Source organism: Dendrobium catenatum, unplaced genomic scaffold, assembly GCF_001605985.2.
Source record: "Dendrobium catenatum unplaced genomic scaffold, ASM160598v2 fragScaff_scaffold_370, whole genome shotgun sequence".
Lineage (NCBI taxonomy): Eukaryota > Viridiplantae > Streptophyta > Magnoliopsida > Asparagales > Orchidaceae > Dendrobium > Dendrobium catenatum.
Genome location: NW_021318832.1, coordinates 5,911,033 through 5,928,602, shown reverse-complemented (window position 1 = coordinate 5,928,602; position 17,570 = coordinate 5,911,033). Strand labels below are relative to the sequence as shown.

Genomic DNA, 17,570 nt, shown 5'->3' with positions numbered 1-17,570 from the left:
TTAGTTTAAAGTGTGAAATATAATAGTAAGTTGGAGCATGCCAAAAGTGTGAGTACATTTATAAGCATATGCGGGTTCAATGAAGGCACCCGATGTTGTGTAATTACAAAGTAGTATGACATAATGATTCTTCAAAATTCTTTTAAGATAAAGGTGCAAACAAGAAAGACAAAAAGGGGAAAAAAATAAAATGATAAGGCTAGAGGGATAATGAACGGTTTTAATTATACATGTCCAACTTATTTTATGTGAAATATAACAGTGTGTTAAGTAAAGTGTCTTCTTTTAATAGACTAGATAATATATTCTTATTCTAATCTTCAACCATGACCAAAATTGTTGTTATTAGCCTTTATTGGGGAAGCTACATTATTGGCCTTGAATGATGATCTGTTGTCATCTAAGTTGGTTGTATGTAGCTCAATCAAGAGTTGTACAACCTTGTTCATTGATGGACGAAGTGCTGGTGAGTTACAGGTGCAACGGAGTGCTACATGCAGCATCTTTATCATCTCTTCCTTGAAGGGGCTCCATGATAATCTTTTATCCAATACTTCCAATGCCCCTTCTTGTTTGGCCAACTTGCTCCATACCCAAGAAATGATATCCTTGTTGCCCCCAAACTCAGCTTCAATGGGCTTCTTCCTTGTTATCAACTCCAAGAGTACAACACCAAAGCTATACACATCACACTTTGTAGTTGCTTTTGATGAGTAGGCATACTCTGCAATGACAATTGAATTATTGAAAAGAAAAATTTTCAACAATTCTAGTAAGACTAGTAAGGTAGCTAGCTACCTGGGGCCAAGTATCCATAAGTGCCAGCAATTATATTTATGGATGTGCTATCCTTGGCTCCTGCTTGTAGGACTTTAGCTATTCCAAAATCAGCTATCTTTGGTTCAAATTCTGCATCAAGAAGTATATTGGAGCTCTTAATGTCACAGTGAACAATTGGGAACAAGAGATCATGGTGAAGATAAGCCAACCCTTGTGCAATCCCGAGCGCAATCCTATGCTTTGTAGGCCAGTTCAAGAAGCTACAATGATTGTGAAGAGCATCCCATAGATTTCCATTTGGCATATATTCATAAACGAGAAGCTTGAAATTTAAACTTGAGAGGCAACAATAGAGCTTTACAATGTTAATGTGTCTTATGCTTCCTAATGTTTCTATCTCTGTCTTCAATTCCCTCTCAAGATGAAACTTTTGTGGGGAAGAAGGATCCTTTGTCTTCCTAGTCAAGATCTTCTTTACTGCTACCCACTCTCCATTAGTCAGCTTAATCTTGTAAACTATTCCAGATCCTCCAAGTCCCACAATGTTCTTATCAATCAAAGCTGTAAGGATTTCATGTTGATCGAAGTTGAGCTTGTGGAAGCTCTTTACGTCGTAGGAAAAAGAGGAGGATAGTAAGAGACAATCCTGCTTGTTGTTCTTGTTCTTTCTAGTTGATCGGTGCTTAACGAGTAGTAGGATTGTGAACATGGATAGAATTGTAGAGAATGAAATAAACCATATGTTCTTTAACCGCCTTCGAAGTTTTGGCTGTGGACAAAGGGGAAGAATTGGTTCTGTGTGGATTAAATGGATTGGAATGCAAAGACTTGGATTTCCTGAGATACCATGAATGAGCCCTTCATTTATGAGGGGAAGAGGAATTGGTCCAAAAAGATGATTGTTTGAGAAATCTAAAGAAATTGGAAGCAGGTTACAAAGGCTGTTGGGTATCTCCCCTGTAAGGAAATTATTTGAGAGGTTAAGCACATGGAGGGACTTCAAGTTTGAAATTGATCCAGGAATGGAAGAATTAAGCTTGTTCCCCTGCAAGGATAACTGGTTCAGTTGTCTCAAGTATCCAATCTCAGGTGGTATTGAACCGTAGAAGAGATTGTTGCTAAGATCTATCTTGACTAAATTAGTAGCCCAAGATATTTCAAGTGGGATTTGTCCAGAAAATTGATTGTTCTGCAAGAACAATGAAGTTAAATTCTTTGCATTTCCAATAGAATTATCCACAATTCCTTCAAATTTATTGAAGCTAAGATCAAGAATGGAAACATGAGTAAGAGCAAAGAGCTTTCCTGGCACATAACCATTCAATTGGTTGTTGCTCACTCTAAACCGCAACAAAGATTGGCATCTCACATAATTATCTGGTAATTCTCCAGAGAAATGATTTTCAAGCACCAAGAAGTATAATAACATGCCCGCAGCACATGTCTCTCTTGGAAGCATGCCAGAGAAGTTATTTTCTGAAATATCCAACACCATCAGCTTTGAGAACTTCCCCAAGGTGGGTGGTAGCTCTCCTGAAAGGAAGTTCTTGTAGAGAGATATCATGGTCAGTGATGTCGAATTTCCAAGCACTGGCGAAATTGGTCCTGTAAGACTATTGTTATAGAGCTGTAAGACCTTGATCTCTGGAAGCCAACAGAGGCTCTCAGGTATCCTTCCAATAAGCCTATTTGAAGATAAGTCAATATCGATGAGCCTTGATAGGTTTCCAAGCTCCTTTGGTATTTCTCCTTCCAATAGATTATAGTAAAGTTCCAAAAACTGGAGGTTCTTCATCCTTCCAATGGTTGTTGGAATCCGGCCAACAAGTAAATTGCCACTGAGCTCAAGGTCAGTGAGCCATGTCATGTTCCCAATCCATGCAGGGACTTCTCCTCTCATGTAAGTGGTGGAAAGAATCATTGTGTTGAGCTTCTTCAACTTAGTTATAGCCTCTGGCAGCTTCCAGATATTGAAGCCTGGGTTCTGGTTGAAGTTAACAACCTCAAGATTAGTGAGATTAGTAATGGAAAGTGGAAATTCACCACAAAAGAGATTATCTGAGAGGTCAAGAATACGAAGAGTGTGAAGAGGGGAGAGGTCTGGGATGGTTCCGCCGATGCCAGAGTGGGTGAGGTTGAGCTCCTCCAGATGAGAGCAATTAAGAAGGTCAGCAGGGAGGTCACCATGGAGGTTGTTGAAGCCCAACCTAAGAGCTCTAACTAGTGGCAGGGAGGTGCATATAGTAGAGGGAATGGTGCCTATCAAAGACCAAGAAGAAAAATCAATCTCAACAATATTTTGATGTTCATCGCAAGATATACCGTAGAACCCACAGTAGCTGTCGGCAGTGAAATTCCACTGGGAGATAGCTTGGCCGGAGAGAGATTGTGTCAATTGGAAGAGGAAGTTAGATTGGGATTGGAAGGAGAAAGAGAGGAGAGGGAGGAAGAATAGGAGGAGGAGGAATTGAGTGAGAGGCATAGTGTTTGATAGAGAGCTTGAGTGAGGAGTCAGTTGGTGATAGTTTTCACATTTGAGATGAATAAAAAGGAGAGAGAGAGAGTTTGGAGTTGTTTATGTGTGTGTGTGAAGAAGAGAGTGAAGGAGAAGAAAGTGGGAGAATCATTGCCTACAGTGTAAGAATAGAAGTGAAGATAAAAAGGAGGTTGCATGAGCTTTTATTAAAATTGCATCTATAAGTGCTATCTTTTTACTACAAATAAAGCTAAGGAAAGAAAGAAAAAAAAGTTAAAGATGGCTTTGTGGTTTTAATGATCGCTGCTGCCATATCGCAAGCTCCTATTAGTGTTTGTATTATTATTATTATTATTGTGGGTGGGAATTAGATTTGCAAGTGGATGATTCAGTGGAAAAACATTTAGATTGAACAGAAGATGCTGCATTTGTTTCAGCCCTTCTTTTTCTCTTTTGCCTCTGTGTTTATCCTTTATTTTTTTATTTAGATTCGTGGTTTTAATAGTTTTTAGTCAACTCTGTCATGCATGATGTGTTGTCTAAGGATTTATTTGATTACTTATTAATAAAAATAATATTTTTTTAAAACCGCACATTTTTTATTTATTTTGAGCATAAAAATAAATTTATTTTGTTAACAAAAACTTTTGCATTTTTTTGTTTATGTTAAAACTCATGTTGATTTGAAATTATATGCAACTAAATGATGTAATTTAATTAATTCAATAATTTTTTTTTTCATAATTTATTTTCTAATTTCAACCAGCAAAAGGACTCGTAATACAATTTGTATTCCTATTAATAATTCTCAAGAAAATTAACTTATTATTATGAATGTTGATACATTATTTATATTAAAAAATTTTAGAATTAAAATTCGAACCATTCGAGCAGTTATTTTAACATATTTAAAGTAAAACTGAGCATCTTGACAAGGAGAGCGATTTGATCCAAATCTAAATGAGCCTAAATCAAACACTTGAAGTATATTTGAAGTTTTCGGGACATTAATTGAGAGATCAAACGATCTCCAAATATTGCGTGCTTATGATCAAATCGAGCGGCTTGATGACACAAATCCAAAGAGCACAAGACCACTTGATTCTAAGATCAATAAGACACATAAATACTAAATGAGTGATTTATGATCAAAGATTTTAATATGAGTCGTCCGATGTAGTCTTATGAAATTTTGATCAAAATTTACAAAGCTGTCAATATCAAAATACTTTAAATAGAGTTATATTCTTCACATAAGGGGGTTCAAGACTTGTGTTTGGAGAGAATTTAGAGACTTGAAGAATTCTAGAGCTTTACTTAGACATTCAACACTGATGACACAACCCGTCTCTGTTGTCGTCTATTTGTTGTCACCAAATTTCTATTGCTTGATTATTTTTATCTAACTACAGTCGTTGCTCGACCACCACTATTTGATGATCACTCTCCGATTGCCATAATCCATTCCTCATTATCTGATTGCCAACGTCGGACAATCATAATCCAACAATGATCATTCGATCATGGTCGTCTGTTCATTATTGTATAAGTGGCATAATCACTGACCATCATCATCCCTCACCTATTTTCACCATAATTTCTATTACAATTATAGGAGACCAAATAAGTACTCTTATTTTTGTAATAATGACTTCTCTAGCTGCCTCTCCTTTATATGTGTACATGTTGAATCCTCATTATATATATATATATATATATATATATATATATATATATATAATTGATAAATCCTTTTTGGAATATAAATATAATTTGCATTAAAGTGGATATTTTTACATTGAGACATAATAAACATTGAATTTTATAAATTATGTAATATGATAAACACTATTAAATAATTTTTATATTGAAAAATCTCATATTTTATGAATTATTTATAATTGTTATAGTAAATTGTTTATTTTTATTCTTATTATTATTTTTGAACATATTTATGTCTGATGCCTTATCATTTATATTTTACACTGCAATATTTCATCTAATGAGTTTGTTTCTTGTTAATTCATCCTCATTATTTTATGATTTTCAAGTTATTAGATGTGCATGTATCATTGTTGTGTTTTTTATTTTTATTTTTTAAGGCCCGATAATTGTTTGTGACAAATTGACCCTCCAAATGACCTTAACAAATTTTCAATTACACTTCTAAGTACTTGATATGGGCTTCATTAGGAACAATTTTCTTATTGCTTTATAAAGCAACTTTTTAGTACAAAAAAGTTTTTGAACTAAAAATTTTTGTGCAATAAAGCTGCTTTAAAAAACAGTAAGAATATTATCCCAAATGAAGCCATAAACTTATTTGTACTCGTATCCCAGAATTTTTCACATCATTGGATTTATCTTATTGAATCATACCATCCCGACAAGAAATCAAATGATCCCAAAATTAATTTTTGAAGTTAATACCCAAATAATTTGGTGATTTAAAATTTTAAAATTACACCAAAATCAATGTTTAATAAATTTTCTAATAATATATGAAGTATAACTATGCATTCAATAAACTGATTTGTACTCGTATCCGAGAATTTTTCACATCATTGGATTTATCTTATTGAATCATACCATCCCGACAAGAAATCAAATGATCCCAAAATTAATTTTTGAAGTTAATACCCAAATAATTTGGTGATTTAAAATTTTAAAATTACACCAAAATCAATGTTTAATAAATTTTCTAATAATATATGAAGTATAACTATGCATTCATGAGCACAAAATATATCCAAAAAAAAAAAAAATCTTATTTCTAGTTGAATCAAACATGCCACTATGTTAAAAAGATCGCTAGCTATGATTGCTAAGATGGAGCGTGATAGCCTAAGGTCAAAAATGGAGGACAAGAGTGAAGCCATGATTCCACTCGTTAATTGAATAATCAACTTCTTCTTAATATAGTGCATCTACATTCGCATGAAATCTCCACTTAATGAATAGGCTAACGGCTAAAATAATAGCTGCAATGATTAATTAGAGGACTTAGGTTTTGTTTGGAGTTGACTTTCTTATTATTTTTAAAATATTAAATATTAAAATTTTGAAAAATTTACATAAATACCATTTTATTTTAGGTTATTTACATATCTAACACCCAAAACATTAATATTACATACCTACCACTCATATACAACTTTAATATCAAATATACCACTCCTATAATTCATTTATATCATTCATACAATCCTCTAAATTTTAATATTTCATTCCATGCACTCAAATTTGTTCTATGGGTGGTAGTCATATAATATTAATATTTTAGGTGTTAGATATATAAATATCATAAAAAAAGTGGTATGTATGTAAAACCCCTTAAAATTTTTTACTAAAAAGTTGTTTTAAGAAGTAGTAAAAAAGTCGTTCTAAACGAAGCCTTAGGCTATTATATATATATATAGTAGAAGAAAAAAATTGTAGAAGAAAAATAAAAATAATATGTACAAAAATAAAGAAAACTTCATATAAAAGAAGCATAAGGAAAAACTTTAGCGGTTGTAACCATGAAGGAGGAGAGGTTAGAGCAAAGCAAAGTTCCAGAATGAGAGAGGGCAGGAGTGTTTTAGGTTTTGTTAGAGACAATTTTTTTTATCACAAAAGATTCATAAAAGCATAAAAAAAGCAGCAACTGAAAGCTGTCCCAAACAAAATGTTAATGTAGAAGAAAAGGCTTATAGAAGTGATTTTAACAACTACAAAGTATCACCATGCATGATTTTAATCTCTACAAGTAGTTGTGATTTAAATTGTTGTTGATTAGCAATGCTGAAAATTATGTAATTTGTTCATTATAAGAAAATCAGCCGGCGGACTTTATGGTGGAATAATATTTGTCAAAAATGTCGGTGGAATAATATTTGTCAAAAATGCCAATAGTTTTATCGATTTTTTAGCAGAATTTTCGCTGCAAATTTGTTGTTATTTGCGGAGGAATTTGTGGCTGTTTTGTAATGTGAGCATGTCATTTTTTAGATATTAAATTTGTTATAAATCCGTCGTAAATTCGGCGCAAAATATTTTCTACAGATTATATCCGGCGTAAATATTTTTCCGAGTCGAGTTTTAACGTTAGAATATAATCCACCGCAAGGCTTATTTAAGAAAAGATTTGGCTTATTTTGCGGCCGATTTTTCTGCTGGAAATTGATTATTTTCTAGTAGTGGTTGAAATTTATAACTTTCCACTAGTGGTTGAAATTTGTAGCAATTTTAAACGGATGCTAGCAAGTGTTGTTATAAATTTGCACTTTTAGTACTGCAAGAATAATCATTCAAATCTTATGAGCTTTCTTACTGATTTCTAAAACAGTTTTTTAGCTTAAAATTTTTTCTAACAAAAAATTTTGGTTCTAGAAAGCTGTTTTAGAAAGCAATAAAAAAACCATCCCAAATGAACCTAATCATGAGCTCGATCTTGAACTCAGTTAATTAATCAAACTCAAATTTAAGATTTAGATGGCTTTGAACTCATTTACAAGCCTAAATATCAGCCTACATCTATGTAAGCGTGTAACCCACCTTTCATACAGATTATGGATAAGTGCTTATCTTTTAAGCTAAAGTAGATGCCCACTCCAAAAGCTACTAATAATTAATTCTCAGTGGGAAGCTGAATAAAGAAAGATTAGGGATAATTTGTACTTTGGAAAAGCTTCTACTTATTTGGATTTAAAATATTTTCCTTAGTTGAGAAGCTGAAGAAGGGTTTCAAATGTAATTGCTCACTTTGATTTCACAATCCCTTCTTATGGTAATATTAAGTATGATACTTTTGTCATTTTTTTTAGGCTAAGAAATTTTTGTAGGTTTTAATGCATGAAAATATGATTATTTATGCATCATAATACCTCCATTAAGTTAATCTCTTATATTAGTGGAGTTGAAGTTCTTCAAAGCTGATTTAAACCTAATTCAAGAACTAGCTACAAGGGTTTGTTTGAATATCTTGTTGTGGAAAGGGGGGAAGGTATTAATGGGACTAAAAGAGTGTGATAGAGAAGAGGAGTTTGTAAGGTCGCTAGGAAAAGGACTTGACCACCAGCTTATGAGTGGGGGTAGAGCAGATGGTGACAGAGCTTAATGTGGTGAGGTGTCGAGAGGATTGATGATATGCGAATAATAAGAGGGCTATGTGACATGAGCTCATTAAGGCTTCGTTTGAGACGGCTTTCTTTCTGCTTCATAAAGAAGCTTTTTAGTACAACTTTTTTAATTTTTGTACTAAAAAATTGCTTTATGAAGATGGAAGAAAGCCATCCCAAACAAAGTCTAAGAATGGGGATGAATTGGATCAACGATGTGTGAAGGAGAAAAGGGTTTAAGTTGGGGGAGCTTGAGAGGTTCAAATGAAATTCAAACATCGGGGGTTTATATGAAACCGTGATTTTGAATGTGAGATCCAAGGATTGAACATAAGTTTAGAATTGGGTTCGAATTAAGTGCAACTAAATCCGAATCAATTTAGAAGGGCCTCAAATTCATTAAGTAGCTATGTTGCACTGATAGAGATATATTGACACGGATACGGGACACGCCAATTCTTAAAAATGCAGGATGTGGGTATGGCGCAGACACGTCGCTATAATTTATAAATCATACATAAAAATTAAGAAATTAATCAAAGCATAATATTTGAAATTAAAAAAAAATTGAAAGCAACATCATTTGTAGCCTTCTAACTCATAATATCAAAATAAAAGTAAGCATTAAATGTCTAGTACAACAACAAAAGCATAAACATAAATTAATGTCTAGCACATGAATTTTCAACTATTAAATAGAAAGAATGATATGATTAACTTCTTCAGTGGTTTGTCTTTGAACTTCTATATCGTCTTTAATAAATATCATAACTTCTAATTCAAGCTCATCAAGTGAAAGATTATCAATTTCTAATATTCTCATATCATCAAGAGACTCAAATCCATCTTGGAAATGAGAGAACATTGCTCGCAGCCGTGGAAGTACATACATAGTGTCTTTTTTTTTTTTTAATTTTCAATGGACACGCATATCTGATACGTATGCCCTTTTGAAATTAAATAGTATTTTAATTGGATACACGTATCGGTGCCGTATCGGAGTCGTATCCGTGTATTGATGTATATGAATATATGATACAACACGCCTTCATAAATAGACGTATCAGTGCAACATAGATAAGTAGTCTACAAATAAAATAGATTATCCATCAATGATGGGAACTTCATTTAAAATGAACTTTCATACATATTTCTCAAAGAAAATATAAAACAATAATATTTATCTAATTATATGTATTATGAGTCATATATAGTCAACTTTTCTTATTCATTTGCAATAAAAAATAGAATCCGCATTATAAATAAAGATGCCATTTTCACAAGAACCAAAATATTAGAACATCCTGATGAAAAACTCATCAAGATAGGCTTCAGAGTCATTGAATTTATACTCAAAATATTATATTGATTTCAATGTGAATATAAGGGCTTTGAAGCTAGGGGTGTCAATTTCGGGTCACAGGTCGGGCTCAGGTCGAATCCAAAACTGATTCGGGTTCAAACGGGTTAGAAATTTGAACTTGAACCCAACCCGGGTAGGTAAACGGGTCGGAAATTCGAACCCGGACCCGACCCGCCGGGTTGCCGGGTTGACACAACCCGACATGAATATGGGTTGCGAAGTGTGAAGGTAGGTGCGCCGCGCGCATGGGGACCTGGGTCGGGTCCGGGTCAGATTTTCGTGTTGTGTCAAATATTGACACCCCTATTTGAAGCCCATCCTAATGCATTTTACATCATGATATCCTAACACACAATTTTTATTTTCTCTTAACATTACTAAATGAACGTGGTAGTTAGACAAACTTATCTCAATTTTTACAAAACCAAATGATATAACTTCCATGCCCATCCTAAATCATAAAAGTAATAAATAACATTCCCTGATATAAATTAATGCAGAAAAATTAATATAATTTAAATAGTCACTAATCATTTGAGTTTTTTTTGTAAAGAACATATACCTATGTGTTGATAATGAATGGATGTTTTATGCTTTGTTCCAATTCTTTGCTTCTCATCTTTCTGAAGAAGCTGTGATTGCCAATTATGGTTTTATCAACCGTTCATATGTGCAGGGACGGAACTGTGCAATGCTCGGGGGCAATTGCCCCCCTAAAAAAAATTAAAAATAGCTTAAAAAATAAAAAAAATATTTAAAAGCGGGATTATTAGGTAATTTGCCCCTCGTTTTATTTCTTTGCCTAAGCTGATGACCCTTTTCACACCCTTGGTAAAGCAAGCGACGTTTCGTTTGTTCGCTGATTTGCTCTGTTGCTCTTTGGCGTTGCGCCGTCAGGAGCTTGAAGGTCCCGGATTCAAGATCGAAAACCCAAAACCACCCCATCTTATTCTTACCGTACCTTCTTCAAACCCAAGCAAGCTTCTATGTTTCTTTCATTCCTTTTTTTTCTTGCTTCGGATGAATCTGTCTGTTAAGCTGTAATTTTTTATTTCTATTCTTCTTACTGTTGATTAAGAGGAGTGATGCAATATTTTATTTGATGATTTTAGTCTGTGGTTTGTCTTTTTGTTCTTATTGCAATTTTTCTTTTTGTTCTTCTATTGATCGGTCTTTTTTGTTCTTAGTTCTTACTACAATTCGGAAGTAGGCATTGTAATAATTCGTTTGATTTTCAAACTGTAGCGAGTAGTTACATGTGGCTTACATATTCGGCTAACAGTGGACTTAGCTCTTTTGGGCTTAAGAGCTAATTTTCTCCAATAAATTTGGAGAAAATTTAGGTTAAGATATGTTCTGAATTTTATTTTTTAAAAATGTGTAATATATAAATAATGGGGGATTTGCATGACTGGAATAAATAATAACATATAATCATATTATGTCAAAAAAAATATATTTGATTGAATCATAATATTCATATAATTATTTTCATTAATATAACAATTAAATGATTTTAATCTAATTTTTCTTATTGATGGGTCATCCTTAGTTTTAAAAAAATTGTAATGCAACATTAGCAAAAAAATGCTAAATAGAATATAAAGTTTGTGATTTTTTAACTTCACATATATAATGCAATATCAAAACTTATTTTGAATTTTTGTGTTGCGATATGTATTTTTTTATTTTTTTGTTTATAAAATTCGCCGTCACTCTCAAAGTAACTAGAACATTATCTTTACGGACTTTATCTGACCGAACGTAGAGCTGACGTTGTGCCAGCGATTGACATTGGGCCAATTGAACATGTCGCCACATGGTCTGTACTTGTAGCGCGCGGCCCGACGACTTGACCCAGACCGGAACCCGGGAATGCTATGTTCGCGTATTGCGAGGTATTACTCGGTATTTGCTCGGTATTGCTAGGTATTGCTTGGCAATAACGAGAAATACCGCTCTGTGAAGACCAATACCGAGTACTACGGAGCAATACCGAGTTGTACCGAGTTTTTCTATAAAAACTCAGTATTGCTCGGTATTACTTGGTATTTGCAATACCTAGCAATACCGAGCAATACCGAGAAATACCTAGCAAAATCGAGAAATACCGAGCCATCCTGGGTCCGTTCCGGGTCGGGTTGTTAGGGCGCACGGTAAATAGTGAGAACGCGTGGCGCGATTCTACTGACGGCCGAACGTAGAGCTACGTCCTGTGAACGGACCAAATAAAAGTTCCAAGAACTAAGGTTGGTTCCTGCATATGTGAAGAAGCTTGTCTTACTGTACTTCCCTCTACCCCATAGCTCTATAAAAGAAAGAGCTTTTCCTGTAGCTTTTAATTCAAGCAATATAATATATCAAAAACATTATCTATTTATCCTTTCTCTGCTTTACATTTTTCTTTCTATCTTTCAGAAATAATTTTGACTTGTATCAGAGCTTCCTGTCTCAAGGTCTTTGCCTCATCTGTCTTCTTCTACCTCCTTCCTGCTTTTCTCTCTATTATTACAACAGCTTCTTCCCTCTTGGGCGACGAGCAAGTCTCTCTACAGCCAAGTTTTTGATGTCTAACATTCAGAGCATCATCAACCTTCAATTCACCCACAGCCTTACTACAACATGTGGCTACTCGTCAAACAAAATTTCGCCGTCACACTCCGCTTTGTTTTTATTTGGGACAGTTTTTTTATTGCTTTGATTTTTAGAATGCAATTATAATTTTTATTTGACCAATGCTTTTTTTCTGTTGTTTTTGAAAAAAAAAATTATACTAGAAACTGCTTTTTACAATAATTTTAAAAAGTTACTTTCTCTATACCAGTTTTACAAAAAATAAAAAAAATATCTCAAACTATGGCTTCATTTGGGACGGCTTTTTTATTGCTTAAATTGTACTAAAATTCTGTTTTAGAAAGCAATAAAAAAACGTCCCAAGGCTTCGTTTGGGACGGCTTTTTTATTGCTTTTTAAAACGGAGTTTTAGTACTGTTGCGGGCTAGAAATTACGCGGCGATAGAGATTTGATTCTACGTCTTAGCGTTGTACGTATAACTAGCACACACAGAGAACACGGGATTTTTTACGTGGAAAACCCCTGTAAAAGGGGGAAAAACCACGGGGCCTAGCCCAGTTATAACGAATCCACTAGTATTTGAGTGCTTAATGAGCATGAGTTCGAATACTCCGCTTCTCAGAGTAGCTCGTCGTTGTGGGAGCGGTATTTGATTCGTAGGCGGGAGCGGGCTTCAATTTGTAGGCGGGAGCGGGATTAATTTGATTCACAGGCGGGAGCGGGCTTTGATTCGCAAGTAGGAGCGGGCTTCAATTCTCAGGCGGGAGTGGGATTCGTAGGTGGTCGACGTAGTTCGGGACGACAAGCGGGATTTGCGGCTTCAATGACGAGATGACGGTCGACAGAATTCTACGTAGCTCGGGACAACGAGTGGGATTCGCGGACGTCGCAAGAGCTCGATGGGCCGCTCAACTCGACTTGTTTCGTGAGACAAGGCGAGCTCAAGCTCGAGCTCGGTATTTGACAGCCAAGCTCGACTCGAACACCCCTGGCTCAAGCTTGACTCGACTCTTTTGCACTCCTAGTTTTAAACAACAATCAAGTTCATCGAGATTGTGAAAATGCCCACCATCCTCATTCTTCTGACTATTGCACTTCTTGATATAGGCACATCACTCAACTCAGTGTATCCAATGAGTTCAACATGGCAACCAACATGAGATTGTCTGCATGTCACAACTACAACCCACTATATTTTACGATCTTTAGCATCCACATCGCGTCTGTGTTAGTCTGTGTGGAATTTTATTGTGTCGATCAAACCAATTATAATGTTGCACTAGATCTAAAGTCAAATTTTTGTGCTCACTGAGGGGGGTCTTCCCCCTGTTCAGGCTCGGGCACTTTGCACATGAAAATGCTTTCCGTACAACACCCCGACGTTATGTACCTGAGTGCCCTGGCGTTGGGTTCCCGAGTGCCCTGGCGTTGGGTTCCCGAGTGCCCCTGCGCTGTGTTCTTAATTGCCCCGGCGCTGTATTCTTGAGCACCCCGGTGTTGCAAAGTTTGTTGAGAGAAACGACAGAGAGTGGAGCGTCGTAGCGCTCTAGATTTGGCACAGCAGCGCTATGTAGTTATGGTGTGCTGCGGGTTTGAGCATCGTAACATCGTCAAACGGATTGGAATTAGAGATTTGAACATCGCAGCGCTTCAAACTAGTGCCGCAGCGCTTCGAGACGGACTAAAAAAATTTCTTTCTTGGTGTGTGAGAGGAGAGAAGAAAGAAGAGAGTGAGAGAGAAGAGAGATTTGTATTTATTTCTCTCAATTTTCATAGTGCATTTTTTAGTATGGTATGATTCCCTAATTTTTTTTTTCTATTTCAAAATTTTCCGCATTAGATCTGGGTGACCTTTACTTTTTGCTACATTTCTATCTTTTTGTTTGTTTCGTTATAGTTTTTTACTTTCATCCCCAATAATTTGCCTCCTCAAGAAGACCATATATAACATGAAGCAAAGAACATATGCTTAGTTTGCCACATTCACCAATCCATCAAAAACTCAACTCCCTCCCATATGAATCGCAATCCAAATTTACCAATCCACTATAATATATCTCACTATCACAAGCCTCCACTACAGGAATATCGCGTATTACCGGTGGATTTTTCCGGCGGATAAATTACATTTTCCGGCGGATTTTGGAAGTTTCCGGCGGTTTTCCGACGGAAATCTTTTTGACGGTAAGCCTCGCGTCGCAAAAAAAATCAGTCGAATAAATACGTCGGAAAAAGTTTCTAGTGGAACAAATTCCGACATAAACTTTTTCCGGCGGCTATCCGGCAAAAACAATCGGCCGAGATCTCTCTTTTATGGCTAATCGTCTTTGTCAATCTATGCATAAATATCTCAACCACTTCAAACTTGTGTTGTAGTGCATTCTAGGAATCCTTGGCTACATCATCCCCATATATCATGATCAATTGAGCACCTTCAACTCACGACATATGCCAATTTTAATTGAGGGGGCAATCCCGAAGAAGAACAACAAATGGATATTGCACTTTTCTAAGCAATACTATCATTTGGTGGTATGTCAAAAAAATATATGATCATCATCTGGTCCTCAACTGAAGTAGAATATCGAGCAAAAGTCTCGACCGTTATTTATATCATTTGGCTCATATGACTGATACACTTCTATACAACGATAACATTTCCACCCTAACACATCTATACAATGACAACATTTCCACCGTTACATAGCATCCGAAGATCAACCAATGAATCTGAGGGTGTCAATGGGTCGAGCGGAGCTCGAGCCACCTCTGGCTTGTGTTTGATTAATTTATTGACTTCGAGTCGAAGCTTGAGCTTTATTGAGTTCGAGCAAGTTCTCCGTGCTCATTTAAGAAAAAATAATTATGATTTAAGCAATTATTAAATAAAATGATAAAAAGAATGCAAATTATTTATAAAAAAATAACGAATCATTTAATATATATAAGAAAATGAGATATAATTTTTAAACATTTTTATAAAATTCATGCATAAAATCCTGAGTTCTAATATATTATAAGTATATTTTGTATTAATATCTTTTACAAACTAGCCAGCTTGCAAGATAACAAACTGAGTCAGAGATTGCTCAAGCTTGACTCGCTAGTTGATTAAGCTAAGCTCACGAGTCATTTATTGAGCCGAACCTGAACTGATCAACTCATGAGTCAACTTGATTCACTTACACCATTAAACAGATCTACACATCAAGGGATTACCGACCAAACTATTCTATCTGATTAAGAGACAAGCTGCTGCTCCTCCCAGGCCCACAGTCTGAAGGTGCAATACTAAGCCCATCTACGACAAAAATTCAGAAAGGTATAGCCCACGAGCCCATGCAAAACTAACACAGCCATCATCAACCAGCCATATCATGTCTCTCTGTACCAATTTCTCAAACAAAAAAAAAGTCTCTGTGTACCTAATGGTGTTAAGTGCCTTAGCTTTTGCAGTTGGAACTACTTAATCAGCCAAACTTTTGGGGCAGGACTGAAGTACTATTGACAATCTAATACTGCAACTTGAATTGTAGTATAAATAGTAATAATTAATATTGTTTTTTATTTATATTTTAGCATGAAATTAAATAAATTTAGTATCTTCAAAATATATTATTTTTATTTATTTATGCGGGGGTGGCAGCGGTCATTCAGCAACTGTCTAGACAAGGGTGGTGACAATAGCCCATGATGGTTGTTGTTGGTGATCATCGTGACAGGTGGTGTTGGCCGACGCTAGTGACGACTATGACTGATGGATAGTTTTTTTTTATTTTTCAAATGTTATGGATATTGACAGTTAGCTAGATAGTAACAATATTTTTAATATTGGACGCAAAGAATCTTAGTTGAGACGAGATGGTTGTATCATTGTTAGTTATGAGGGTTTTTGAACTGAAGAAGAGTTGTTCGAAGACAAGGCAGCAAAGAGTATCAGACGTAGATGGAGAGAAAAAATAAAAAATCAATCGTGGGTCTCTGATACCATGTTGAATATGATGCATATCAAGAGGTCTTATCAAAGCTTGTTCAAATTTGGCTCGTTGGCTCATCAAATTCTGTTCACGAGTCATTTATTAAGTCGAGCCCGAACTAACTCACGAGTTGACTTGACTCATTAGGCTTCCTTTGTGATGAATTTCTTACTATTTTGTAAATCAACTTTTTAGTATAAAAATTAAATTTTTTTTTCCTAAAATTTTACTTCAAAAAATAGTAAAAAAAACTATTGAGGCTTATCGCAAAAATAACAGATGTCGCTGGCCAACATATAATAACAATAGTGTGTTTTTTTTTTTTCTTATTTTCTACTTTCAAACAACACGTGGCCAACTTGGATATTTGACTACAGGCTCAAAGCTTTTGTACTCTAATAATGGAGCAGTCAACTTAGTGCAGATAACAATTTTCTTAATAATTTAAGTCTTGTTGCGTCCACGGGTATTCGTGGCGGTAGAGAAATATCATATTTAACGTCTTAGCATTGTACGAAAATTCGGCACGCAATCAGATAAGGAGAGGGGGTCTAGCATTTATGAGACACCAAGATTTTTACGTGAAAAACCCCTGTAAAAGGGGGAAAAACCACGGGGCCTTGCCAGTTTGAACGAATCCACTAGTATTTGCAGTCGATTACAAATGAGGCCCTTCCTTGGGAGAAGGCCTTAGCTTGATGTACATCTCATGGAGTACATTACATGATGTAAATACATACTATCGACGTATTCGCTTTGTTAGAGGGACTGCAGTCGGTGGGCGACGTAGGTCAGGAGGACCATAGTCAGCTGGCGACGAAGGACTGTAGTCGGCGGGCGACGTAAGTCAGGAGGACCATAGTCGGCTGGCGACGGAGGTCGGAATGACTGTAGTCTGACGACGAATATCAGTAGGACAGCGTCAGGTAGAAGTCCACCAATGGAAAGAAATGCATCTTCGTATAGACGTCCAGCGAAGTCCGATAACCGGTAGAAGTCCGGAGTCGGGTAGAAACTTGGCGAAGTGTGAAGGTCCGACGTCGGGTAGAAGTCCGACGTCTTTGGTGGAAGAGGAGAACTCCGCCTTCACTTGGGCGGAGTTTAGGCGTCAGGAGGGAGTTGGGAAGAATTTCAGCATCCCATGGAAGTTGGGCAGAATTCTGGTGTTCTCCCGAATATCCGGCAGAGTTCCGGCGTCTTCAGGCGGCAGGAAGCTAGAGCTCTGACGGTGGTCAAGGAGGTGAGGAATCTCCTTTTCCCCTTTCTCCTCTCCTTCTTCTCTCTCTTCACTTGAGCCCCC

General features: G+C 35.8%; 1 protein-coding gene across 1 annotated transcript; it reads right to left on the bottom strand.

Moving 5' to 3' along the window:
* Positions 1 to 3,651, bottom strand: LOC110095450 (receptor protein-tyrosine kinase CEPR1). Its single transcript, XM_020820991.2, has 2 exons — positions 799 to 3,651; positions 1 to 724 (listed from the first exon to the last, which is right to left on the bottom strand). Exons 1-2 carry the CDS (start codon positions 3,260 to 3,262, stop codon positions 321 to 323), a joined length of 2,868 nt encoding a protein of 955 aa, XP_020676650.2. The 5' UTR covers positions 3,263 to 3,651; the 3' UTR covers positions 1 to 320.
* Positions 3,652 to 17,570: the final 13,919 nt, after the last annotated feature.

Excerpts from the sequence above, each read along its gene's own strand:
- LOC110095450 (XM_020820991.2), bottom strand. The coding sequence starts at position 3,262 with ATGCCTCTCACTCAATTCCTCCTCCTCCTATTCTTCCTCCCTCTCCTC. Across the intron at positions 725-798 it reads TTATGGATACTTGGCCCCAG|AGTATGCCTACTCATCAAAA; the intron begins GTAGCTAGCTAC and ends TTGTCATTGCAG.